The sequence below is a fragment of the Peromyscus californicus genome, unplaced genomic scaffold (assembly GCF_007827085.1).
Source record: "Peromyscus californicus insignis strain IS unplaced genomic scaffold, ASM782708v3 Scaffold_3__1_contigs__length_106647218, whole genome shotgun sequence".
Lineage (NCBI taxonomy): Eukaryota > Metazoa > Chordata > Mammalia > Rodentia > Cricetidae > Peromyscus > Peromyscus californicus.
The window spans coordinates 34,757,344-34,784,372 of NW_026294551.1; the positions used below are offsets into that span (position 1 = coordinate 34,757,344).

Consider the following 27,029-nt stretch of genomic DNA (forward strand, 5'->3'; position numbering starts at 1 on the left):
ATGGAACCCCAGAACATCACATGGGTGTCAGAATTTATTCTGTTAGGGTTCTCACAGACTCAAGAACTCCAAAAACTCCTATTTGTGGTGTTCCTGTTTGTCTACATCACCACTGTGGTGGGAAACATCCTTATCATGGTCACTGTGACCTTTGATCCCCGACTGGACATGCCTATGTATTTTCTGCTCCGAAATCTGGCTGTCATAGACCTCAGCTATTCCACAGTCACCTCCCCCAAGATGTTGGTGGACTTCTTTCACAGAACAAAGACCATCTCCTACCAGGGCTGCATGGCCCAGATCTTCTTCTTCCACCTCCTGGGAGGTGGGACTGTCTTCTTCCTCTCTGTGATGGCCTATGACCGCTACATAGCCATCTCCCGGCCCCTCCACTATGTCTCCATCATGAACACCAGGCTGTGTGTGGGGCTGGTGGTGGCTGCCTGGGTAGGGGGCTTTGTCCATTCCATTGTCCAGCTGTTGCTGATGCTCCCACTGCCCTTCTGTGGCCCCAATGTCCTGGATAACTTCTACTGTGATGTCCCCCAAGTGCTGAGACTCGCCTGCACGGACACCTCCCTCCTGGAGTTCCTCATGATCTCCAACAGTGGGATGCTGGTCCTCATCTGGTTCCTCCTCCTTCTCATCTCTTACACTGTCATCCTGGTGATGCTGAGGTCACACTCAGGCCAGGCCAGGAGGAAGGCGGCTTCCACCTGCACCACCCACATCATCGTGGTGTCTATGATCTTCATTCCTTGCATCTACATCTATTCTCGGCCATTCACTCCTTTTCCCTTGGACAAGGCTGTGTCCATCAGCTACACAGTCTTGACCCCCATGCTCAACCCTATGATCTACACTCTCAGGAACCAGGAGATGCAGACAGCCATGAAGAGACTAGCAAAGCGCTTAGTGCTTAGTAAAGGGGATGAACTTTAAATTAGTTGGCTTTCAATGCCAGGTTTCTCTGGACTTGTACTGCGCTGGGAGAAAAGCAGAGGAAAGTCCTTATACAGAATGACCAGGGCTGGGGAGAAAGCCCAGCCGGTGAAGTGTTTGCCTTAAGAACACAAAGACCACAGAGCTCCCATGCAAAATCCCCAGTGTAGCAGTGCCTTCTTGTAACCCCAAAGCTGGAGAGCTGGAGACAGGGGGACCCTGGTAGCTATTGGCCAGTCAGCCTTGGTAATTTAAAGGCCAGTGAGAGACACTGTGTAAAAAAAAAAAAAACAAAAACCTTTATCGATAGTATCTTAGGAACTCCCCTCTGACCTCCACATGAACACACATGCACACACACACACCCCAACAAATCAGATTACAGTAATATGTCTTAAGGAGCTACTCCTGTGTCAGGCACTATTAGATAATTTACTACTTTACTTTACATACTTTATATGAAAATATTACAGATAAGAAAGCTAAGGATCTGGCTACTTGGTCAAGGTGGAAGCAACTGAATGATAGAACTTTGTCCCATTGACTCCAAGTTGATAGGCACAGATGTGACCTCCCAACCAGGATGCGAGCTTTGAGAGGGCCTGGGGACATGTCACATTCCTTGGGAAATCTCTCAGTGCCTTCAGCTGCATCTGATTGGGACAGGTGTTTCTGGTTTCTTCTAACCTTCTGGTAACTGGTTTTGTTGTAACGTTATTTCTGTACATTTCTTCAATGTGGAGTATACAGAATTTTGCAAAAGTCTCAGCATAAGGTGATGCTAAGTTTAGATCACAATGCAGGTGCTTTCCCCTGCTTTCCTCCAGCACCGTCCCAACCAAGACATGGAAGTCACAGGCTGCTCCTGGTGTCTCTGCACCATGATGGCAGCCCTGAGTGGGTGCTGTCTCTATTTCTTCCTCTCTGTTTCTTCCTCACACACTTATCTGTATTCACAGTCAAAATTTAGACTAGAGAAGAGGAGGGCCATTGACTGGTGTGATCTGTGACATTTCAACCAGATTCTCCCTTCACATTAAAGTCTTTCAAATGTCTTGTGATACTGTTCACATCCTCTGGATTGCCTCTTCTCCAGGAGTCCTGGTCCTCCTGACCACAGTCTCCTGACTCCACCATCCCAGGCAAATCTTCTATCTTCACTCTTGTATGACAACACCCCCCTCTCAAAATGTGGTACTTACTGTGTGACACTTCTGCACTGGGGTGTGTGGGGTCGTGAATTGTCCAGAAAACATTGGCCATCTCTTCTGAACTCTGTATCAATGAGATGCCTTTGTTGTCCAGCAGCTGACTAAGCTAATGACAGCATCTCAGGTAAGGAGGAACTGCTGTCTCAGGTAGAAGACCCGAGGATAAGCACTTTCGAGTTGGTTAATTCAGCAGATCAAAAATGTTATGATTCCATGTTGTCTTCTTGGTGATGCCTTACCTCCCCTCTCATGCTGAATGTGGCTGCCAGAGCTCCGGATGTTACATCTTCACAGTTGAGCCATTTAGCAAGACAAAATTAAAGGGAAAAGCATGAAAATGATTTTTTCTTTGTGCCTCTGTGTGTGTGTGTGTGTGTGTGTGTGTGTGTGTGTGTGTGTGTGTGTGTGTGTGTTGGGGAGACAATTCCCTAGAACTACCTCAGTAGAATTCTCATAGGACCCAGTTGGCCAACACTGTGGTCACCTTGGTCTGTACAGAAAAGGACAGGGTACCGTCTAGCCTTCCTTCCAGGTCAAACAACAGTGTCTGCATGTGGTACCCAAGACAAAGGGAAGAGACACAATTGTCTTGACTAAGAAGTCCTGACCATGAGAAGAAAACGCTACCATGAACATGGATCACCAACTCAAATGCCTGGTGAAGCCAACACATAACATGGGAAGCTGAGAGTACCAGGGAAACCTAAGGTCAGCTGCTCATATAGGCTGAGGGAGGGTCTCCCTTCTACTCTTCACCCTGCAATTGCAGAATTCCTATATTAGAGCCCTAACAGGACATCAGAAAGATATTATGGTATCATCAGCATCATCACCACCATCATCATCACTATCACCATCATCCATCATTACCATCATCATCACCATCATTATCATCATTATCACCATCACCATCACCATATTATCACCATCATCATCACTATCATTATCATCATTACCATCACCATCATCATCATCACTAGCATCGTCATCATCATCACCATTGTCATCATCACCATCATCATCATTACCATCACCGTCTTCACCATCATCATCACCATCATCATCACCATCATCATCAGGATCTCATGTGTTCTAGAAGGACATGAAACTTTCTATGTACCTAAGGATAACCTTACACTTCTATCCTCCTGCTTCTAACTCCAGAGTGCTTGGATTGTAGACACAGACCACCATTGGTTAATAAGGTATGAGGGATTAAACCCAGGCTTCATGCCTGCTAGACAAGCAATCTACCAAAGAAGCTACATTACCAACCCTGAAGAATTTTATTTAGAGACACTAAAAGCCCAGAGGGTCAGTTTCCAGGATTCTATCATTCGTTCCAAATTATCATTAAGGAAGCTCCTGAGAAAATGCCTGGTCTGATGAACTGGGAAGAGCTCTATGTGCCAAGCCCTGCTCATACACAGAGCTTACAGCAAATGTCTGAGTGTTTCAGTTTGAAATACTAATGTTTAACCACAGACCACAAGACAGATGAAAAAACTCACCCTAATAAAAGACAGATACTAAAGTAAGACAAAAATAAGAAAGTAGGGGAAAAACAAGTTGGGTGTGGTGGCTCATCAACACTCAGGAGCCAACTAGATCTTGGTAAATTTGAGGTCAGTCTGGTCTACTTAGTGAGTTCTAGGACATCCAGGGCTACTTGGAGAGACCCTGTGTCAAAATAAAACCAAACAACAACAACAATAAACAATAAAAAAAAAAGAAAAGAAACACCAAGAAAATCAGGGTGGAAAGAGGAAGCCAAAAAGCCAGCCATTTATCTGCATGGGGAAATGTGTGAAAGCTGCTAACTCCTGTGGTTTTTGGAGCCCAAAAGCCTATGGAGTTTGCTGCAGATAGGATGCAACAGAAATGTAGCCAGTGGGTTAGTGACTCAGGCTGCATGCAGTTCTGGCCTGTGCTGGTGACTGCAAAGTCACAGGCAGGTGGCTTTTTCATGCCCCGCATTGGGCACCATATCTAGCATGAATCCTAATTGGTCTTAATAATAAAAACCCAGAGTCAGATATTGGCATAAATGCTGAAAGATCAGAGAAGTAAAGGAGTCAGCTACTAGAGAGGCTTGTAAGAAGCCTCTGCCAAATCCTCAGACTGAAAGGGCTGAGCTCCTGTTTTCCCCCTGCCTTATTACTTCCTCTCTCCACTAAAGGTGTGTGTGCCACCACTGCCTGGCCTCCAGTGGTTAGCTCCACACTCTGATCTCCAGGCAAGCTTTATTTGTGAGAGCACAAACAAAATATCACCACAGAAAACAAAATAATACAGCTTTAAAAATGTTCCTAGCTGAACCCTTTATTTTGAAGTAATTGTATTTGCCTCTATAAGGAGTGATGAAGAGCTCTATTATAAATTTTGCCCATTTTTTTCCCATGGAAACTGCTATAGACTGAATGTTTGCTGACCCCACAAAGTCATGTGCTGAAACCAAAATCTGATGTTTTGTGTGTTGTGGGGTCTTTGTTAGGTGAGTAGGTCACCTCATAACATGAATGTGACTAGTGTCCTTATAAAGGAGATCCCAGAGAGCCACCTGCTTCCCCCCATGTGAGAACACAGGGAAAAGTCAGCTGCCTATAAGCCACAGATCCAGCCTTCTAAGTCCTCTAATCCTGCAGCACCTTGACTTCAGAGTTTTCCCACCACAAGAGCTGTGAGAAACACATTTATATTCCATACTACGATCCAGCCTATGGGGCACTGCTGCAGCAGACCAATCACACTAAGAGGCATCCTGAGAACTTCTCATGTAACATTGGTAGGTCAGTAACACTGACGCAGTCAAAGCCTGGGATGGCTACTGTACCATATTTACTATAATTAACATTCACAAATTCATGAAAGGGGATCAGAATGCCACTTTAGAAAGGTTCAATTGGAAAAGGAGAAAAAATTCACAGAAGGTAGAAATATGGTTTGTAAAATACTGTATTTATCTTAGATGATCAGAGTAGCATCTCTCATTCCACAAGCTTTTCTCATAAACTCACTCATATTTTTCACATTGGAAGGTGTGATCCTGCCCCAATCCACTGCCTGCCTGAGCATTGCTTGTCCCACACTCTCCTCCTTCCCCCAGGTAAGGACCCCCAACTTTTGGCACCCTTCCATCTACAACACCTATCCCTGAAGATTATGAGTCCTATGCACCTCCCCAGGTAGCAACACCTACACCTGACAAGACACTCTCTAAACCCTGTCACCAAAGGACTAACTGCAGGACCTGGTGAGCTGTCCACAGACTCCAAGGATCAGCAGTGAGAATCTTCTAACTCCACAGAAGGTCTGATCTGGGGTTCAGAAGCTTCACCTAGCTGAGTCAGGACCTTCTGATACCTCATTTGTATATCAACAAATGTGTTGCCCAAAAAATGAGCTCCAAGCACCTCTCCTGTTGTCCCATAATCTGACAACAAACAGATCCAAACCCCTACTCAACCAAGGTGAGAAACATTTTCTGATGACTTGGTTTCATTGCAAAGATACAAGCAGCATGAGCAATCAAGATAAAAGGTCTCTTTGAAAAATAAGTGCTCCCAAGTAATGTGCCTTGAAAAAAAGCAACTTAGATATCACACAAGACAATGACCTTAAACCAACAATAATACATGTGCCCAAGGAACATGAAGAGGATATAAATGAGCACCAGAATGAAGACTTCAAAAAACATAAACATTTGAATAAAATAATGAAAACAATTTGAGATATGGAAATGTAACCTGTTGCACAAATCCTAAACCATCTTATAATAAAAACCAGGAGTCAGATATTGGGGTGAAAGCTGAAAGATCAGAGGAAGCAAGCCTCAGCCACTTCTCACCTCACCAACTCCTCAGCTAAAAAGAGAAGACCATGTCTCCATGAATCCTCAGACCAAATGCCTCTGAGTCCTCAGCCAAAAGGGACTAATTCCTGTCTCCTCTTGCCTTATATTCCTTTCTCTGCCCAGCCATATTACTTCCTGTCTTAACCTTCCTAGTGCTGGGATTAAAGGCATGTGTGACTCCTAAGTACTGGGAGCAAAGGCATGAGATCCCAAGTGCCAGAACTAAAGGTGTTGTGATCCCAAGGGCTGGAATTAAAGGTGTGTGCCACCACCACCCCCATCTTCTGTGGCTAACTCCATGACTAACTCTGTGGCTGGCTCTGTCCTCTGATCTTCAGGCAATCTTTATTTTTTAGATTACAAATGTATCACCACACTTCCCCCTTTTTGTCTAAAATAATAAAAGGTTATATCTAATATAAGAAAAACTGTATACAATAAGTACAATAACTATATACAATATATACAGTCAAGAATTACATTAACAATGTCCAGTCCATTAACATTTGACAAATTCAGAGAAAATACTCCATTATTTATCATATTTTGGTGAGTTCAAAGTGTTGTACCTAATTCACTTTCTATTCTAACTTATATGACCAACCAAAAACTGTCTTTTGATGTCTTTCAAACTTACACACTTTACACATCTTTAGTGAGTTTCCTTGTTAACAAGGAAAACTATAACTATCTAGTCTTCAATTCCATCAGAGACCTGAGAAGGAAATAATATTAACTGAGTAAGCAGGAAGTGCAAACAAGTGATTTCCAAAATATGTGAGAAATGACAGAAACAGCTGACTGCCTGGACAGTCACCCAAGGTTCCTCTGCAACATTGGGGCATTCATCTTCAACCTACAGGCCTAGCATATCTGATAGACTTTTCTGTGAAGCAGGATTTTCTGAAGGACTGTCCCACCTTGTCTTGGAAAAGTTCAGCAGTCCTTTCTTTTGTGTCCTGCTTGTCCCATTTGTCAGTAGTCAAGGCAAGGGCATTTTCTTGGCCAGTGGCTAACTTGCCACAAAGAAAGTAAACTCAGGGCTGGAGAGATGGCTCAGAGGTTAAGAGCAGTAACTGTTCTTCCAGAGATCCTGAGTTCAATTCCCAGCAACCACATGGTGGCTCACAACCATCTGTAATGACATCTGGTGCCCTCTTCTGGTGTGAAGGCATGCAGGCAGGACACTGTATAGGTAATAAATAAATCTTTAAAAAAAAAAAAAAAAAAAAAAAAGAAAGTAAACTCAATGTGGAATTTTCGTCAATGTCCATCACCATCTTTGAAGTAGATTGGTGCTGCCAGGAGCAGACATGTCTCATTGTAATAAAAAAAAAAAAAGAATCTATGTTATTAAAAAATCTTAAATGACATAGTCTGCATATCTCTGAAGTGTTTGAAGACTATCTAAAGTATATCACTGTTTGACCTTGAAAACATACCTAACATCACTACAAGTTCCATTGTAATAGGTGACTAACTACTAACCTACATTTCTTTATTGTCCTAAATAGCTGGTAATAATAACTTTCAAGGACTAGAAAATTGCATTACATTGTTAAATGAGCTGTTTAGGCATGATACTTTGAACAAGAGTAGAAATATATGTACAGTATATTCCAAAAAAATAATCTCAACTTTGTATCAATATACAAAGATTCATATCAATGTAAACTATTTTAAAATTGATAGTTGATTTTAAGAAGTAGATTCAATAATCTACCTTTTTAATCTTATATCTATATTCCTGTGTTTTTTCAGAGTAGATTCAATAATCTACTTTTTTATTATATCTATATCCTCTTTTTTCTTTTCTTTTTTTTCAAACAAGAACCCTAATCTCCTTTGTTCAGTTTTTTTTCCTGACCATTACCAATAACAACTTGTAATCAATCACCAAAACAATGACAATTATCTATAACCCATTAAATGACCAAAAACCACCCACCCCACCTCTTAGGAATGTGGGCGTCATGTTCTTAAATTTACTTCCTGCTGTCTGGGGGGTGGGTGACAGCATCTTTAGGGCATCCTGAAAAGAAAAATTTTGGGTTAATTGTCTAGTGCTAGGAGAGGTAGCTGTATCATTTGTTGTTTAGTCTCTACATAATGAGAAAGTGCAGGGTTTGTCTCAAGTCCTGGGTAGAGTAGTCTGTGAGGCTGGATTGTCTCAGCTAGCCATCTCGAAATTGTCCTGAGCAGTTTGTAGTACAAAGCTGATTTTTGGTTGGTGTTTATTAGCTTAATGCCATTATCATAGTCCTGACAGACTTGTCATTGTGGGACCCCATCATCCTGTTGGAGACTTTGAAGGTCACTGTTAGGTGTGGTCATGGTTCACTGCAGAAAACTGATAGACTCAAACTTGAAATCATGTACAGGAAGCTAGATGAAGCTTTTTTTCTAGAATTAGTTAGTACTCTATATGACTATTAATATCATGACAAAAGTTTAATATATATAAATCTTATAAATTTTGATATACAATTTATACCTTAAAAAAGTTTTAAAGATCCAAAATAAAACCAAAGGATTATGAGATTAGTGGCAATAGAACAGTCCCTTAATTTTAGTTTTTCTTCTGTCCCATATCAGGTGGCTCTTCTGACATGAGACAGAGATTTTAGATTTTACCTTAATAAGCGTGCTTGGGTTTAGAGAAGGAGAAAGCCACACTCCAACTCCAAAGCCAGCTTTAATTTTAAATTAAACTGGGACTATATAAAGACCATTTGCATTATGTGTCTGTAGAGAACAGCAGAAGCAAACATTTATGAAAATTTATGAAATTGTATCCTGTTGGAGAGACGATGTACCAATAGGACTATTTACTCCTTTTTGTGGAACATTTTTTCTGGATGGTTTGTCCTTTTTCATCAGATGTCTCATTTGTCCAGCAGTCTTCAGATTCCTTAGCCTTCATTCTCCTGAAAGACAAAAACAAAAAATCCTTCCCTAACCCTGACTTTGGGGAGTTTCCAAATCTAATCTCTATCAATTTTGATTTATGGCTTCTCCTGATTTTTTGTTCTCTCTTCTAAAGCTGTTCTATCATCCAGAGCAGTATGGTTTCTTACAATAGGTATTAGGTTCTTTAATTGCTCTGGGAAGGAGTTTCCTCCACGATGACAGGAAATGACTAAACCAAATTTGACATGGGGGCCTGTGAGAGTCCCCTCAGGGAGTTTCCTGACAGCAAAGGCAAGGGATTACTGTGGTGGTATTGTGTTCCCCAAAATATTGTGCACCCTAATAAACTTATCTGGGGTCAGAGAACAGGACAGCCACTAGATACAGAGGCTAGAAAATGGTGGCACTCCCACCTTTAATCCTAGCATTCCAGAGGCAGAAATCCCTCTGGACCTCTGTGAGTTCAAGGCCACATTGGAAACAGCCAGGCATGCTGACACACACCTTTAATCCCAAGAAGTGAGCCTTTAATCCCGGGGAGTGATGGCAGATAGCAGAAAGGTATATAAGGCGTGAAGACCAGGAACTAGAAGCATTTGGCTGATTAAGCTTTCAGGCTTTCGAGCAGCACAGTTCAGCTGAGATTCATTCTGGATGAGAACTCAGAAGCTTCCAGTCTGAGGAAACAGGATCAGCTGAGGAACTGGTGAGGTGAGGAAGCTGTGGTTTGTTCTGCTTCTCTGATCTTCCAGTGTTCATCCCAATATCTGGCTCAGGTTTGATTTTTATTAATAAGAACTTTTAAGATTCGTGCTACAGATTACCTTGTCTGTCCCTTGTTGATCTACATTCATTAGCCCAATGTCTGCCTTTGCCACACCTTCTGCATAATCCAGAAGGGAAGGGCATTCTGTTGGAATTATTCCTTGAAAAAATAGTTTCTAGGAATGCCCTGTTTATAGTCCCTTTTTTGGTGACCTTGTTTCCCACAATTGAAACATTTGACATTACTATTTTTCTTCAAACCTCTGGAAATCACCTCTCCTATCCAAGCATCATCATGGTCATGAGATTCAATATTGATTGCATCTCAGATTCATTCCTCCAAGGGTACTGATCTTGCCTTTAATGGCATTGTGCATTGGCATTTTCAAAAGCCAGAGATTCAATTATTATTATTCGTCTTGCTTCTGAATTTGGTATCATTCTCTTTACTGCTGAAGTCAGTCTTTGTAAGAAATCAGTGAAGGTTTCTTTGGGGCCCTGTATAACTTTAGTAAAGGACTCAATTCTCTTTCCTACTTTTTCAATTCTGTCCCGAGCATTCAAGACTGCCATGCAGCATAAAGCCAGGGTGTGGTCATCATATAAAGATTGTCTTTGTATATCAGCATAATTGCCCTCCCTATAAATTGTTCTTGGCAAATTTCAATACCTCTAGCCCTACTCTGCTTTTCAATGATATTAGCCTCATCGTTCCACCAGGTTCTCCATTGTAATTGTGGACCAGCCTCTAAGACTGCTGTAACCAAATCTTTCCAATCTTGAGGGATAATTCTACTACAAGTTGACCAGGAGTTTAATATCTGCTTCACAAATGGTGAGTACATGCCATATGAGACTATTGCTTCTTTGAATTTCCTCAAATCTGACATTAGAACAGGAGTCCATTTAGCTCTTACACAGTCAGGGAGATGTGTATCATTTGGCAGTTCCTCTAAGGTTATTGGATAAAATAAAGTTGGCTGTTTGAAAGCCTTAGGCTGTTTCTCTGTAACCTTATAATGCAATGTTAAAATTAGTTCTCCTTTAAATTCCTTTGTCTGAGTCTGAATATCTCCATGATCTGTTTTAATAAGTTTTTCTAAGACTTATATCTTGGCACTCATATCTCCCAACTTGACATTTATATGAACCAGCTTTTTTAGGGATAAAATTAGAATGATCAAACAATAATGTTCATAATTGACATTACCTCAACCCATCTAAGTTAATTATCCTCTCATTTAATCGTTCCATTTTCAGACCGTCTAGTACATTATCAGAGACCAAACTCCTTCCATTGTAATAGTGTTTCCCATTTTTTTTTAATGTAGGGAAAAAACTCTCTTGTAACTAATTTCTCCCTTTAAGAAATCCCAACTGATTCACCAAATCTGCTGATAATGACGATTCAGATGACGGTGTGGCAGCAGCCCAAGGAGGGGGCCCAGAGAAAGCCATGACCCACCCCAGACAGGGGAGAAGCCAAAGAGCCAGCAGTCTGCACAGGGAATGTATGAGAGCAGCTAATTCCGGCATGTTTGGAGCCTGAGCCTGGGTCTGAGCCTGACTGTGGAGTCAGCTGTCTGCACAGAGGAGTGTGTGAAAGCAGCTAACTCCTGTGGTTTTCAGAGCCCCAAACCCATGGAGTTTGCTGCAGGGAGGCTGCAACAAAAACTTAGCAGCAGGGTAGGGACTCTGGCCCAGGCAGGGTGCAGACTCTGGCATCATGCAGCTCCAGCCTGAGCTCATGGCTGCAAAGCCACAGGCAAGAGGCTTTTTCGTGAATTCATGCCCCAAAAGTTGTTGGACACCAGATGTTGTACGAATCCTAGTCTTATAGTAAAAACCCAGAGCCAGATATTGGGGTAAATGCTGAAAGATCAGAGGAAACAAGCCACAGCCACTTCTCACCTCGCTAACTCCTCAGCCGAAAAGAGAAGATCCTGTCTCCATGAATCCTCAAACTGAGTGCCTCTGAGTCCTCAGCCGAAAGAGCCTAGTTTCTGTCTTGTTCTGCCTTGTAGTCTTTTCTCTGCGCAGCCATATTGCTGCCTCAACCTTCCTAGTGCTGGAATTAAAGGCTTGTGCCACCACCACCCCTGTCCTCCGTGGCTAACTCTGTGGTTAATTCTGTGGCTAACTTGGTGGCTAACTCTGTGGCTGGCTCTGTCCTCTGATCTTCAGGCAAGCTTTGTTTCTTAGATTACAAATATATCACCACAGTAATTTAATAAAGAGATAGAATCTCTGAAGAAAAGCCAAACTGAAGTATAGCTTGAAATGAAAAACTCAGTAAGTCAAATACTGAATCAGAGTGAGGTTCAATGGGGAGCCTCAGCAATAGGTTGGGACAGAATGGGGGAGAAACTGTCAGGTCCTAAAGACAAGGGAGAGGAACTGGATCACTCAGACAATGGAAATGTTTACTCTAAAAGAACTAGGAAGGAGACATGCAGGAATTCTGGGACACTATAGGAAGGCGCAATTGTCTTCCCCTGGAGTTTGGGGAGAACTCTTAGATACCACACAGTTTTTACATTACACCAAGTATACAATGCCTGTCAACTCCATTTTATCAGCTCTTCATGATGAGAACACATATGGATTTCCTGTATAATTCTCATATGTAAAGAGACTGATAATTCAAATGCGAAGAATCCCAGCACTTTAGAGATAGTGTGAGTAGAACTGGCTATGGGTGGTGAGTTTATGGTGTCAATCTGGTTGGCAAGGTGAAGGACAAGATTTATTAGGTTTTAAGGTCCTGTTATAGTATACAAGCAATTTCCCACCTATGGTTTTACCTAAACCTCTTTCAATTCAACCTAATTCAATTAAAAGGAAGGAAGGAAGGAAAGAGAGAAGGAAGGAAGCTCTACCAGTTACCTTGATGGTGGTGATAGATCTGTGCATTGTCCTGATGACCAAGCCAGTGTCTGGTCCCCGGAACAGGTCAGCCGGTATCAGCTGAGAACCTTCTACAAACACAGATTCTTGGTTTTGCCATTGATCCACCAGATCAGAAAGGCTCATTTGGGCGTACAAATCTGTTCACTAACAAGCCCTCTGAGTGATCCTTTCAAGGGTAAAACTACTAGTCTAAGAAAGAGGATCAGAGCAGAACAGACTAGAAACAGGTTCTCGGAGACCCCTCAGTCTGTTTCTGGTGACATTAGAGAGTATTTTACTTTTACATGTATGTGCATAAATTTTTGCCTGCACATGCACCACATGCATGCGTGGCGTCCACAGAGGGCAGAAAAGAGAGGTGGAGTCTGCAAGAGGGCTTCAGAGTCCCTGAAGCTGGGGTGAGCCAGATTGTGGGTGCTGGGACTTGAACCTGGATCCTCTCCAAGCTCACTAAGTGCTCTTAACCACTGAGCCACCTCTCCAGCCCCTGTTGAAGACCTTATCTTTTAAGATAGTGGACAGAAAACCCTGAAGCACAAAAACAAAACAAAACAACCTCTAAAATTGTTCCTCTTCTTGGTGCTTTGGGTCCTCAAGGGAGAATCTGAAAAAAAAAAAAGAAGTATGTTTTGAGACATACAGAAACTTTTTAACAAGTCCCGGTGCTGCACAGGCCCCAGTAGTAATGAGCCCAGCTCTGCCTCCTGAGCCCTGTCCAATAGGTTCCCCCTGGGATATTCCCTGTGCCTCTAGGGTCCCACACATGTAGCCCACATGAGGGATGGCCAAGGACTGGAAAGCTGAAGCCTCAGCAAAGGACCTCCAAGAAGATGTAAGCCATGAAGTCCCATGCTGGACTGAAATAAGGTGAGAGAAAGGAGTTTGCTTTCCTACACACAGGTCAGCTGTTAGAAGAGCCTTGCAAACACTCACCAGTAGGTAAGAATAAATGAGTAGCACAGGCTTGCCTAGAGTGAGCCTGAAGTGTGAGGGGAGAGAGCAGGCATGGCAGGTGTGATGTTAAAAACAGGTGTTCTGGGTTACACATGGAACAACTCAGCTTAGACTCAACCCTGCTGTTGCAGGGGAGGATGCTGAGAGCAAAAGACAGAAAGATGGGCAAAACCATCGCACCATCTCCACATAGTCTACAGAGCAGGTCACTTGAAACAATTACGTGAAGCTGAAAGATGTCTGAGCAACTTCTAAATCAGAGTTGTTGTCATGGATGCTGTTACTGGATTTTCAATCCAGTTCATGAGGTAACAGAAAAAATGATCAGTGCTGTCCCAGGGATGCTTATAAAGTATGGTTGGGAACCGGGTATATGAAGAATTAGTTCTTGTGGGGGATGCAGGGCAAGGAGCCAGAGAGAAGGTGCACCTGGGTTTCTAGGTTGGATTCCTAACAAAAGTTATTTAAGGAAACAGGAGTTCTTACCGAAGATACACATTTAGTTGAATAGATGGTATATGTAGAAGCTACGAATTTCTTAGATGGCTGTTGGTTCTTGGGTGACAGGGACACTAATTACAAAGGTGTGGTATATGGTGGTGACCTCTATAGCCTCACATGGAATGCTGATGGGGAGTTGCACTTGCACGAGCAGACTTTTATTCTTTGCAGTTTCTATGTGCGGAAATGTATGCAGCTTCTAAGAGTTGGAGTTTGAAGCTGTGAGCACTAGATGGTCATTCAGTATTATGACAAGGAAGGGGCCTGACCACACCCCACTCAGAAAGGTCTCCCAGGCTGCTGTGTGAATGGAGACAGGAGTGGAAGAACACAGGAACGTGAAGAATGAGGAGAGGGATAATGGAATCCAGCAGCTCATAGGTCCCAACAAGCCAGAGGAGAAAGAATGGGGGAGCTTTAGACTGGACAGGAAGGTGGGGAGACCCCTTGCCTGCACACTGTCCGTCTTCTTGCCTTTTGACTTTCTATTTCTAAGACAAATGTTTCCCCAACCTGATGTTTCCTTTGCCCCCCATTAACCTGCTTAATTTCCCATTTCTCTTCCTTGGAATTTTCTTTGGCCTCATTGATTCCAATTCTTTTTCATTCATCTCTTTCTCTCTCCTTAGATTTGTAGCATGTAATAAAATCGATCTCCTCCTGAAAGAGCTCTGAGTATCCTCCTTGTCCTCTTAGTCTCAAGGATCTCTCACCCCCAGCTCCCTTTTGCCTGCACCGGAGCCTTACCTGGTAAGGAGAGTGGGAAGAAACTGGATACTTCAGGCCTCTGGTTGTGTCTAGTGGTCCTGGGCAGGAGACTGCACATCTTCATAACTGTTCACACGCCCTGCCACCTCCAGCAGAGCCTCATTAAGTACTGCCGATATCCAGCCTGTGCATTGCTGGGAGCAAATTAACCATGAAATTCAGACCTGTGTCTCCAGACCCTTGTGATTGAATTTTGGGGGAAAAACAATAGACTGTGAAAGAACTGTTGCCATTCTGTTGTGTTACATGCTGAAACTTGCACAAAACGTAAAGCCTGGAATGAGGGAGGAGGAGAGCAGACTGGGATACCCAGAGCCAGCGAGCCCTGCTCGTTAGTGCAAACACAAGAACTTCAAAGGTGGCATCCTCTCCAGTCCCACAGAAAAGCCAGTAAAGAAAGCCCCCCCCCCACTTAAAGACTGGGTGACAAGTAGCTCAGGATGGTCTCTTATACCCTATGTAGATAAGAATGATCAAGAACTCCTGATCCTCCTGTCTCTGCCTCTTGAATGCTAGGACTGTAGGCTTGCACTACACACCTAGCTAAGAAAACCTTTTTCTTCATACTCTATACACAGAGAAGCTGAGATCTTAGCCAAGTAAGTCCATTATTCTTGGTCAGATCTTAAGGGAAATAAGGACCTGAAATTTGCTCCAGGGTGTCTCATTGTGAACGTCGTCCTGTCACTCTGTCAGTCATGGGAAAGAAGGTCACAGGTTCTTCTGGGTGCCTTTAAGAGATCTCATGAGGACTCAGGATTCTGAGGCAGGGGATCTTGAGTTTGAGGCATGCCTGGGCTTACATAGTGACACTCTGTCTCAAACAGACAGATAAAACAAAATCAGTATCTATGAATGTGTATTGCAGCGGCCACTCAACTCAACAGAGCCAAGGTGGCAAGTGATGTCATGGTCTTCACGTGAGGATGCCCTTCCTAGGGACCTGAACAACTGGGATGCTGAAAGGGGCAGGGAGATATTCAGGTATTCATGTCTTTCATCTGTTTCCACTATATGCACGGAGAAGACACTATGGACCAGAACAACCTCACCTGGGTGTCAGAGTTCATCCTGGCAGGGTTCTCACAGAGTCGTGAACTTCAGCTCTTCTTGTTTCTGGTGTTCTTGTTTGTCTACAGCACGACTGTGGTGGGAAACCTCCTCATCATAGTCACGGTGACCTCAGATTCCAGGCTCCACACACCTATGTACTTCCTGCTCCGCAATCTCGCTGTCATAGACCTCTGCTTCTCCTCAGTCACCTGCCCAAAGATGCTGGTTGACTTTTTTTATGAGACCAAGACCATCTCCTACCAAGGCTGCATGGCCCAAATCTTCTTCTTCCACTTTTTGGGAGGTGGGACTGTCTTCTTCCTCTCTGTGATGGCCTATGACCGCTACATAGCCATCTCCCGGCCCCTCCACTATGTCTCCATCATGAACACCAGGCTGTGCGCGGGGCTGGTGGTGGCTGCCTGGGTAGGAGGCTTTGCCCATTCCATTGTCCAGCTGTCGCTGATGCTCCCACTGCCCTTCTGTGGCCCCAATGTCCTGGATAATTTCTTCTGTGATGTCCCCCAAGTGCTGAGACTCGCCTGCACGGACACCTCCCTCCTGGAGTTCCTCATGATCTCCAACAGTGGGATGCTGGTCCTCATCTGGTTCCTCCTCCTTCTCATCTCTTACACTGTCATCCTGGTGATGCTGAGGTCCCACTCAGGCCAGGCCAGGAGGAAGGCGGCTTCCACCTGCACCACCCACATCATCGTGGTGTCTATGATCTTCATTCCCTGCATCTATATCTATTCTCGGCCATTCAGTCCCTTTCCCTTGGACAAGGCTGTGTCCATCAGCTACACAGTCTTGACCCCCATGCTCAACCCTATGATCTACACCCTCAGGAACCAGGAGATGCAGACAGCCATGAAGAAATTAGCGAAGAACCTAACAATTAACCACCGGGAGTGAACGTTAAACAGGGTGACTTTAAATAGCGAATCTCCCTGAACTTACATGATCCCTGGTAGACACTAAGGAAAGCCCTCACAAAGCTCAAGTTGGATCACACTAATAGTCCTTGATAGCTCACTCCTGTATAAGGAACTGTGTTAGGGACTCTCACACCTGTATCTCATTTGTCCTCAGAAACATGTCATGTTACCATTCGTTATAATAATTTTACAAACAAGAACAACCAGAACACAGTGACTTGCTCAAAGTCAAAGAAAGTGGTGGCAGGATGTCGTTCCACTGAGTCTCGCTTCAGTGCCACAAGGTATGGATCCCCACCCTGGAGTGAGTGCTCCTGGGAGGCCAAGGATGCAGAACATTTCTCTGCAGACCTCCATGTGCACAGTCATTGCTTCTCCATTCCCCTGCACCCTAACCCTCCCCTCTCTGGCTTTCTCTATGTCTCCCCGACAAGGTACATCATTTTGTAGATTGATGCAGCATTAAATGCCCAATGCAGGAGCTTCCCCCACTTTCCTCCAGCAATGTCCCAACCAAGACACGGAAGTCATAGGCCGCTCCTGGTGTCTCTGCACCATGATGGCAGTCCCGAGTGGGTCCTGTCTCTATTTCTTCCTCTCTGTTTCTTCCTCACACATTTATCCATAGTCACAGTCAAAATTTAGACTAGAGAGGAGGAGGGCCATGGACTGGTGTGATCTGTGACATCTCAACCAGATTCCCCCTTCACATTAAGGTGGTTTTGTTGTTGTTTGTTTGTTTTGTTTGTTTGTTTGTTTCGAGACAGGGTTTCTCTGTGTAGCCCTGGCTGACCTGGAACTCACTCTGTAGCCCAGGCTGGTCTCAAACTCACAGAGATCCACCTGCCTCTGTCTCCAGAATGCTGGGATTAAGGGTATGCATCACCACCACCTCGCTCACACTGAAGTCTTTTAATGTCTTGTGATACTGTTCACATCCTCTGGATTGCCTCTTCTCCAGGAGCAGAGTCTGTGGTCTGGAGGACCACAACCTCCTGACTCCACCTCCTGGACAGATCTTCTTTCTGTCTTCACTCTAGCATGACAAACCCCCTCTCAAGGTGTGGTGCTTACAGTGTGACACTTGTGCACTGGAGTGTGGGGGGTCATGAATTGTCCAGAAAACACTGGCCGTCTCCTCTGAACTCTGTATCAATGAGATGCCTTTGTTTTCCAGCAGCTGACTAAGCTAATGACAGCATCTCAGGTAAGGAGGAACTGCTGTCTCAGGTAGAGGACCCGAGGATAAGCACTTTCGAGTTGGTTAATTCAGCAGATCAAAAATGTTATGGTTCCATGTTGTCTTCTTGGTGATGCCTTACCTCCCTCTCATGCTGAATGTGGCTGCCAGAGCTCCAGATGTCACACCTTCACAGTTGAGCCATTTAGCAAGACAAAATTAAAGGGAAAAGCATGAAAATGATTTTTTCTTTGTGCCTGTGTGTGTGTGTGTGTGTGTGTGTGTGTGTGTGTGTGTGTGTGTGTGTTGGAGAGACAATTCCCTAGAACTACCTCAGTAGAATTCTCATAGGACCCAGTTGGCCAACACTGTGGTCACCTCGGTCTGTACAGAAAAGGAAAGGGGGAACATCTAGCCTTCCTTCCAGGTCAAACAACAGTGTCTGCATGTGGTACCCAAGACAACAGGAAGAGACACAATTGTCTTGACTAAGAAGTCCTGACCATGAGAAGAAAACGCTACCATGAACAGGGGTCACCCGGTGAAGCCAACACACAGCATGGGAGGCTGAGAGGACTGGGAAAACCTAAGGCCAGCTGCTCCTACAGGATGAGGGAGGGTCTCCCTCCTAGTCTTCACCCTGCTACTGCAGAAGTCTGAGATGTGAGTGCTAACAGTGTTTTATTTAGAGATACTTAAAAAAAAAGTCCAGCTGTACAGTCGCAAAGGGGGCTTCTCACAAAACAACTGAAACCTCTCCAAGTCCTGATCACATCCAGCATCTGGTGAGCTTGTGAGTAGTTTGAGTTCAAATAGTGATATTTAAGCACAGATCGTCAGGCGGATGAAGAAATCTTCCACCATAAAAGACAGACACTAAAGCACCACAAAACAAATAAAAATGAGAAACGGGAGAAAGAAGAAACTTCAGGAAACTAGTGGCAATTCAAGGAAGAGAATACAACTTAAACTCTTCCAGCCTCACCCCCCTCCTGAGTGTGTGTGTGTGTGTGTTTTAAGATTGGGTCTTTCTATGTAGTCCTTGCTATCCTGGAACTTGCTATGTAGACTAGGCTGGCCTTGAACTCACAGAGACCTTCCTACTTCTATCTTCCAAGTGCTGGGATTAAAGGCATGCACCATCACACCCAACCTTAAAAAATGTTTTTAATTGAACTTTTTACTTCGAAAATTGGACTTGAAGCTGTAAAAAAATATTAAAGATTTTTCCACTATAAATTTTCCCAATTTCTCCTCATAGGAACTGTTACTGATTAAATTTTTGTTTTCTCTCCAAATTCACATGTTGAAATCTAATCAAAACCTGGTGGCTTGGGAGATAAGGGATGTCATGTGACAAGATGTGTACAAATCTCTATTCAGTTCAGACAGAGCACCAAGATAGACCAAAGGAACAGTTGCATCAGAGTCTAACTTGGTGAACAATGGCTTCATTAGGATTTCTCACAGAGACACGGGTGACCACAGAACTGATAGACACACCCAGGGATGGGGGACGACTCGTGAAAACTGAATCCAAGTAGGTTCCTATCCAGCTTCTGGCAGAGCCTTCTCTTCCCCAGAAACAGTGTCCTGAGTATGTATAACCCTGGGAGGAGCCTTGTGAATTCCATCAGTTTTCCCAGCCTTCTGCCGGAACTGATTCAATCGGGAGGAAGTAGCTACCTGACATGCCACCTCTTCTTCCAGCTCTTACATTCTTTCTTCTCCCTCTTGCTGTTCTCTGAGCCTTGGAGGGATCTGCATAGCTGTCTGGTTATTTTCTTCCTTTTATGGCTGTTGCTTACAAGTCACTCAGTCCATGCTACCCCATTGTAGCAGATTGAATACACCAAGACGAGGATCTTGCTGAACCACGGTGTAATACAGTAGAATATTAATGCCACTCTGACAGAGGCATTGGATGGGAACTTAAAAACTGTAATACAAACTTGTAAAACAAGATTGGAATGATATTTTAGGAAGGTAGCAGCAGAAGAAAGCAGGAAGAAGAGCAAGAAAAGTGTCTTACAAGTCAGCATGAGGGCTTGTGGCACGTGGTATTTTTCTTAGCTGACTAGGTCAGCTTCTTTGATTCAGTGAGCCTCCTCAAATACTGACTCACCTTCTTCTCACTAAAAGGTAGAATTCTGCTTTCTTTACCCCGAGTCTGGAGGAAACTCTGTCATAGACATCACATAGTTTAAAATTTTTAAAGTGTGTGTGTGTGTGTGTGTGTGTGTGTGTGTGTGTGTGTGCCTGTGCAAGTGTGCATGAGTAAGGTGCCCACAGGAACAAGAGGTAGCAAATTCTCTGGAGCTGGACTTACAGGTGGTTGTGAGCCACCTGATGTGGGCGTTAGGAACTGAACCCGGGTCCTCTTTAAGAGCAGTACACAGTCTTAACCACTGAGCCGTCTCTCCAGCCTCCATTGAAGACCTTGTCTTTTTGAATCTCAGACTGCAAACCCTACATCAAGAGACTCTCTAAAATTCTCAATATTCTTGGTATGTAGAGCCGCCAAGGATGACCTCTTAAAGAACACATGTTTTGAGACATACAGAAACTTTTTAACAAGTCCCGGTGCTGCACAGGCCCCAGTAGTAATGAGCCCAGCTCTGCCTCCTGAGCCCTGTCCAATAGGTTCCCCCTGGGGTATTCCCTGTGCCTCTAGGGTTCCACACATGTAGTCCACAGGAGGGATGGCCAAGGACTGGAAAGCTGAAGCCTCAGCAAAGGACCTCCAAGAAGATGTAGGCCGTAAAGTCCCATGCTGGACTGAAATAAGGTGAGAGAAAGGAGTTTGCTTTCCTGCACACAGGTCAGCTGTTAGAAGAGCCTTGCAAACACTCACCAGTAGGTAAGAATAAATGAGTAGCACAGGCTTGCCTAGAGTGAGCCTGAAGTGTGAGGGGAGAGAGCAGGCATGGCGGGTGTGATGTTAAAAACAGGTGTTCCGGGTTACACTTGGAACAGCTCAGCTTAGACTTGACTCTGCTGTTGGGAGGGAGGATGCTGAAAGCAAAAGACAGAAAGATGGGCAAAACCATCACACAATCTCCACATAGTCTACAGAGCAGGTCACTTGAAACAATTACGTGAAGCTGAAAGATGTCTGAGCAACTTCTAAATCAGAGTTGTTGTCATGGATGCTGTTACTGGATTTTCAATCCAGTTCATGAGGTAACAGGAAAAATGATCAGTGCTGTCCCAGGGATGCTTATAAAGTATGGTTGGGAACCGAGTATATGAAGAATTAGTTCTTGTGGGGGATGCAGGGCAAGGAGCCAGAGAGAAGGTGCACCTGGGTTTCTAGGTTGGATTCCTAACAAAAGTTATTTAAGGAAACAGGAGTTCTTACCGAAGATACACATTTGGTTGAATAGATGGTATATGTAGAAGCTACGAATTTCTTAGATGGCTGTTGGTTCTTGGGTGACAGGGACACTAATTACAAAGGTGTGGTATATGGTGGTGACCTCTATAGCCTCACATGGAATGCTGATGGGGAGTTGCACTCGCACGAGCAGACTTTTATTCTTTGCAGTTTCTATGTGCGGAAATGTATGCAGCTTCTAAGAGTTGGAGTTTGAAGCTGTGAGCACTAGATGGTCATTCAGTATTATGACAAGGAAGGGGCCTGACCACACCCCACTCAGAAAGGTCTCCCAGGCTGCTGTGTGAATGGAGACAGGAGCGGAAGAACACAGGAACGTGAAGAATGAGGAGAGGGATAATGGAATCCAGCAGCTCATAGGTCCCAACAAGCCAGAGGAGAAAGAATGGGGGAGCTTTAGACTGGACAGGAAGGTGGGGAGACCCCTGTCTTCTCTCGGTCACTATGTCTGTCCCTCTCGACTTTCCCCTCCCGATCTTTCTCCAACCCTAACAATTCTATTTCCTTCCTTTGCCTTCTCTAGTACCTCACTTCTTTCTTACCGTCTCCCTTCACTTCATCTATTCCCATTTCTTTTATTCGGTAACTTCCTCTTTTCTCTAGCCTAAGATTTCATGTCTGCTAAGTTCAATATGCTTCCAGAAGAGCTCTCGGAGCCCGATTCCAACATGGGTCACCATCTGTGCCTCTCTTTCATGAACCCCTCAACCCCAGCTCACTCCCGCCTGCATATATGTCCCATGGAACCTCGCCAATTAAGAGGCTTCTGAGACGAAGTAGCCAGATAGCCTCGGGTTCCAACTATGTCCAGTAATTACTTGACAAGTGTGCTGGCTAGTTTTATGTCAGCTTGACACAAGCTAGTGTCATCTGACAGGAGGGAACCTCACTTGAGAGAATGCCTCCATAAGAGCTGGCTGCAGGACATTTTCTTATTTAGTGAGTGATGGAGAAGGGTCCAGACCGTTGTGTGTGGTGCCATCCCTGGGCTGGTGGTCCTGGATTCTCTAAGAAAACAGACTGAACAAGCCTTGGGGAGCACACAGTAAGCAGCCCCTCTCCATGGCCTCTGCATCAGCTCCTGCCTCCAGGTTCCTGCCCTGCTTGAGTTCCTGCCCTGGCTGCTTTTGATGATGAACTGTAATATGGAACTGGGAGTGAAATAAACCCTTTCCTCCCCAAGTTGCTTTTGGTCACTGTGTTCCATTACAGCAGTAGTCACCCTAAGACAACAAGAAACTGCATATCCTATGACTATTAGTTCACCCTGCCCCCGGAAACAGCTCCGTGTTAGACACTTTCTATTGTCAGGTCCTGGGCAGTGCTGGGAACATTTATTTGTGAGCAAAACCTTTGTTCCCAGGACCATGTGACTGAGTTGAGGACGAAGCCCTAGCACCATGAAGGGTCTGTCAACACTGAGTGTGGTAAATGTATCAAGACACCGGTGTAGGGAAGGCTGGAGGGACTGGGACACTCAGCACAGTGAGTACTGCATGCTGTTCCAGGCATGGTTACAGGGACTTCATGTGTGAATCTCTATTTAGTCCACAGAAAATGAGGAAAAGAAACTATTTCATTGCTGTTGTTCCCACTTTACTGATGTGCCGATCGAGATCCTAATAAAACAAGTCACCCACTTTTGGTGCAATCTCAACGAAAATAAAACCTGAAACTGACTCAAGAGAGTCTCACTGAGTGTCTCCCCACTGCTGTGCAGATTTGGACAGGCAGGCTACTGACTCGACTGCTTGACTTTAAGGCAGTTCGTGAGCTTGGCATGCTACCTCACAATTGTCAGCTTAGTGTTGGAGAGGCTGAGACTGGAGGATCTTGAGTTTGATGACAGTCTGAGACACATAGTGAGACCCTGTCTCAAGAAACCAAGCAAGCAAATGCAAAACGAAAACACCATCTCCTGAATGTGTGTACCAACATGCACTTACAGACTCTTCAGAGACAAGTCAGCAGGTGGTATCAGGGTTGTCACATGAGGATGTGCTTCTTACAGACTTGAACAACTCAGTCTGAACCCCTGCATACTCAAAGGGCAAGGAGTCACTTCATGCCTTTGTATCCGTCAGCCATTTCCTGTAAGTGTGTGCACAGGACACCATGGATCCAGGGAACCTCACTTGGGTGTCAGAGTTCATCTTCCTGGGACTCTCACAGACTCATGAACTTCAGCTCTTCTTGTTTCTGGTGTTCTTGTTTGTCTACAGCATGACTGTGGTGGGAAACCTCCTCATCATAGTCACAGTGACCTCAGATTCCAGGCTCCACACACCTATGTACTTCCTGCTCCGCAATCTCGCTGTCATAGACCTCTGCTTCTCCTCAGTCACTGCCCCCAAGATGTTGGTGGACTTCCTCTCTGAGAGGAAAACCATCTCCTACCAAGGCTGCATGGCCCAGGTCTTCTTCTTCCACTTTCTGGGAGGGGCCATGGTCTTCTTCCTCTCAGTGATGGCTTATGATCGCCTTGTGGCCATCTCCCGGCCCCTCCACTACGTCACCATCATGAATACTCAGCTCTGTATGGGATTGGTGGTGACAGCATGGGTAGGGGGCTTTGCCCATTCCATTGTCCAGCTGTCACTGATGCTCCCACTGCCCTTCTGTGGCCCCAATGTCCTGGATAACTTCTACTGTGATGTCCCCCAAGTGCTGAGACTTGCCTGCATGGACACCTCCCTCCTGGAGTTCCTCATGATCTCCAACAGTGGGATGCTGGATGTCATCTGGTTCCTTCTCCTTCTCATCTCCTACTTGGTCATCCTGGTGATGCTGAGGTCGCACTCAGGAGAGGCCAGGAGGAAGGCGGCTTCCACCTGCACCACCCACATCATCGTGGTGTCTATGATCTTCATTCCAAGCATTTACCTGTATGCCCGGCCCTTCACTCCCTTCCCCATGGACAAGGCTGTGTCCATCAGCCACACAGTCATGACTCCCATGCTCAACCCCATGATCTACACCCTCAGGAACCAGGAGATGCAGGCAGCCATGAAGAGACTAGCAAAGCGCTTAGCAAGTTGCAACAGGGAGTGAGATTTGAACAGGATGACTTTGCATCAGAAATCTCTGACCTTGTGTTATTCCCCAGTGAAAAGGGAAGGAGAGTCCTTCTTACCTCCAAGATGTCAGATTGCCCCAATATTTCTGGGTGACCCCCTCACACTTTTTTTTTTTTTTTTTTTTTTGGTTTTTCGAAACAGGGTTTCTCTGTGTAGCTTTGCGCCTTTCCTGGGACTCACTTGGTAGCCCAGGCTGGCCTCGAACTCACAGAGATCCGCCTGGCTCTGCCTCCCGAGTGCTGGGATTAAAGGCGTGCGCCACCACCGCCCGGCTCCCCCTCACACTTTAACAAGCATTCCTTGTTATAAAACTGACAGTGGGTATATTATTATTATTATTATTATTATTATTATTATTATTATTATTATTATAGTAAATCATTTAGGGCCTGTAAGATGGTTTATCAGGTAAAGACAATTGCTGAAATCCCTGACAACCCATGTAATAGAAGAAGGCTGAGTTCTGGGAGTTGTCCTTGATCTCTGTCTGTATGCATATGATGGTGTGTGTGTGTGTACACAAACATGTGTGCATGCACTCACACATGAACATAAATGATAAAAATATATAATTCAATTTAGAAAATTAAACAGTTTTACAAATAAGAAAATTCAGAGCATGGGGGCAATCCTCTCAAGGTTAAGAATTACAATCTAAGAGACATATTCTTCTTCTCAATTCCCAGAGTGTGTTTCTGCTGAAGACTCTCTCCTTCAGAGCTTGGTCAGCAAATATTGCCTCACACAAATCTCTAAAATTATCCATGTTTTTGGTGTTTTGGGTCCCCAGGGAAGATCTCTCAGAGAGAATGTGCTTTGAGACATACAGAAACTTTTTTTGTTTTAACAAGTCTCACATTGCTGCTCAGGCCTCAGTAGTAATGAGCCCAGCTCTGCCTCCTGAGCCCTGTCCAATAGGTTTCCCCTGAGATATACCTTGTGCCTCTAGGGTCCCACACAGATAGCACACTTGAGGGATGGCCAAGGACTGGAAAGCTGAAGCCTCAGCAAAGGACCTCCAAGAAGATGGAAGTCATGAAGTGTGTGTCATGCTGGGCCGAAGAAAAGGTGAGGGAAAGGGGTTTGCTCTCCGGCATACGTGTCAACTGTTGGAAGGACTTTGCAAATGTCTGCCAATATGTGGGAGTGAATAAGTGATGTAGACTTGATGAAAATCAGTCTAAGCGTGAGAGACTTGGGGGTGGGCGGCGCGGGGGGGAGGGCAGCAGGAGTGGATGACGTGAGGTTGACAGCAGCTGTCCAGGTTAAATGTGAAAAGGACTCAGCATAGAATTGGCCCTAGGATTCAGAGGGAGGGTGCTGAAAATGAAACATATTTTTCAGGCAAATCAATACAAAATTCTCCACACAGCCACATATAACAAGCTTACCTTATTAATTGCTAATTCGAGAAGTTAGCTAACATTGTTGAAACAACTTCTGAGTCAGTTGCTCTGGTTGCGGCAGGGTTTACAATGTTACAGGATTTCAAATGTAGTTAATAGAGGCCACAGAAAGAATTCTAAGTGCCATGATGGGGTGTTTCTAAAGTGCTTCTGGAACTCCAAAAATGAAGAATTTATTCTCTCACACAGGTACTTTTTTTTTTTTTTTAGACAGGAATTAGTATTAATGATAGGGAAATAACCAAAGAGACAGCACATGTAGAAACTACATTCTTTAGACAGCGGATGGGTCCTTAGTGACATGATTGCAAAGATAAATGGGGGTGATATTTATAGCTTTGTAAGAAATACTGAAAGGGAGTCGTCACATGTATATGTGTAAACATGTTCTATCCCTAATTCTGTGCACAGAGCATCATATGCAGCCTCCAAGAGCTGGAGGTTTAAGCTGTGGACTCTAGACGGTCTCTGGAGAGTGTAGAGAGAAAGCACCGTCAGATCACATTGAGGAAGGGACCGTTCACTCAGAAGGCAGCTTTGTGAAACGAGGAAGGCGTGTGAACACAAGGAAGTGGAGGAGGAGAAGATAACGGTCTCCAGAGCTAGTAGATTGCAGCGGCCGGAGAGGAGAGATTAGTGAGACTGAACGGGGGAGTTAGGAGCCCTCACCCGGTCAGTCCCTCAGTCTGTCTCTGTCTCCGTCTCTGTCTCTCTGTGCACCAGCTCGTCTAACTGTGTCCACCCCGCCCACTCTTTCTGCCATTTTCTGGTCCTTCTCCTGCTCCATTATCTGTTCCTCTCTTTTCAGTCCCCCTTGACTTCATCTGTACCCATTTCTTTGCATCCGACTCCCCCTTTTTTTCTCAGATTTTGTAACATCTTGTAAAACTGATAGCCTTTCAGAAGAGTTTTGAGTGTCCCTTCCAACAACACACTATCCGTCTCTTAATTGCTGGGACCTCTCGACCTCCGTCTCACTATCCAGTGGAGCCTCACCAAGCAGAGGCGTCTGTGTTGGGGAGTGGGAGCAGCTCCATATTATTGGTGAAATTATTAAGGCCACTCCACGCAGTTAAAAGGAGATTTATTTAATGGCGTAACTTACAAATTAAGGGATAGGTAGATCGCGGGGTCTGGGGAAGGTGTATCACAGTCCAGCGGTGT

General features: G+C 44.6%; 3 protein-coding genes across 3 annotated transcripts; all 3 read left to right on the plus strand.

Moving 5' to 3' along the window:
• LOC128122755 (olfactory receptor 4D1) lies at positions 1-942 on the plus strand. The gene has a single exon (XM_052758471.1). It carries the CDS (start codon positions 1-3, stop codon positions 940-942), a length of 942 nt encoding a protein of 313 aa, XP_052614431.1.
• Positions 943-15,846: 14,904 nt separating this feature from the next.
• LOC128122735 (olfactory receptor 4D1-like) lies at positions 15,847-16,782 on the plus strand. The gene has a single exon (XM_052758447.1). The coding sequence runs from the start codon at positions 15,847-15,849 to the stop codon at positions 16,780-16,782; it is 936 nt and encodes a 311-aa protein (XP_052614407.1).
• Positions 16,783-23,497: 6,715 nt separating this feature from the next.
• Positions 23,498-24,433, plus strand: LOC128122731 (olfactory receptor 4D2). The gene has a single exon (XM_052758438.1). The coding sequence runs from the start codon at positions 23,498-23,500 to the stop codon at positions 24,431-24,433; it is 936 nt and encodes a 311-aa protein (XP_052614398.1).
• Positions 24,434-27,029: the final 2,596 nt, after the last annotated feature.

Bases quoted from the DNA above. Each gene is read 5' to 3' on its own strand.
- LOC128122755 (XM_052758471.1), top strand. From the start codon at position 1: ATGGAACCCCAGAACATCACATGGGTGTCAGAATTTATTCTGTTAGGG.
- LOC128122735 (XM_052758447.1), top strand. From the start codon at position 15,847: ATGGACCAGAACAACCTCACCTGGGTGTCAGAGTTCATCCTGGCAGGG.
- LOC128122731 (XM_052758438.1), top strand. From the start codon at position 23,498: ATGGATCCAGGGAACCTCACTTGGGTGTCAGAGTTCATCTTCCTGGGA.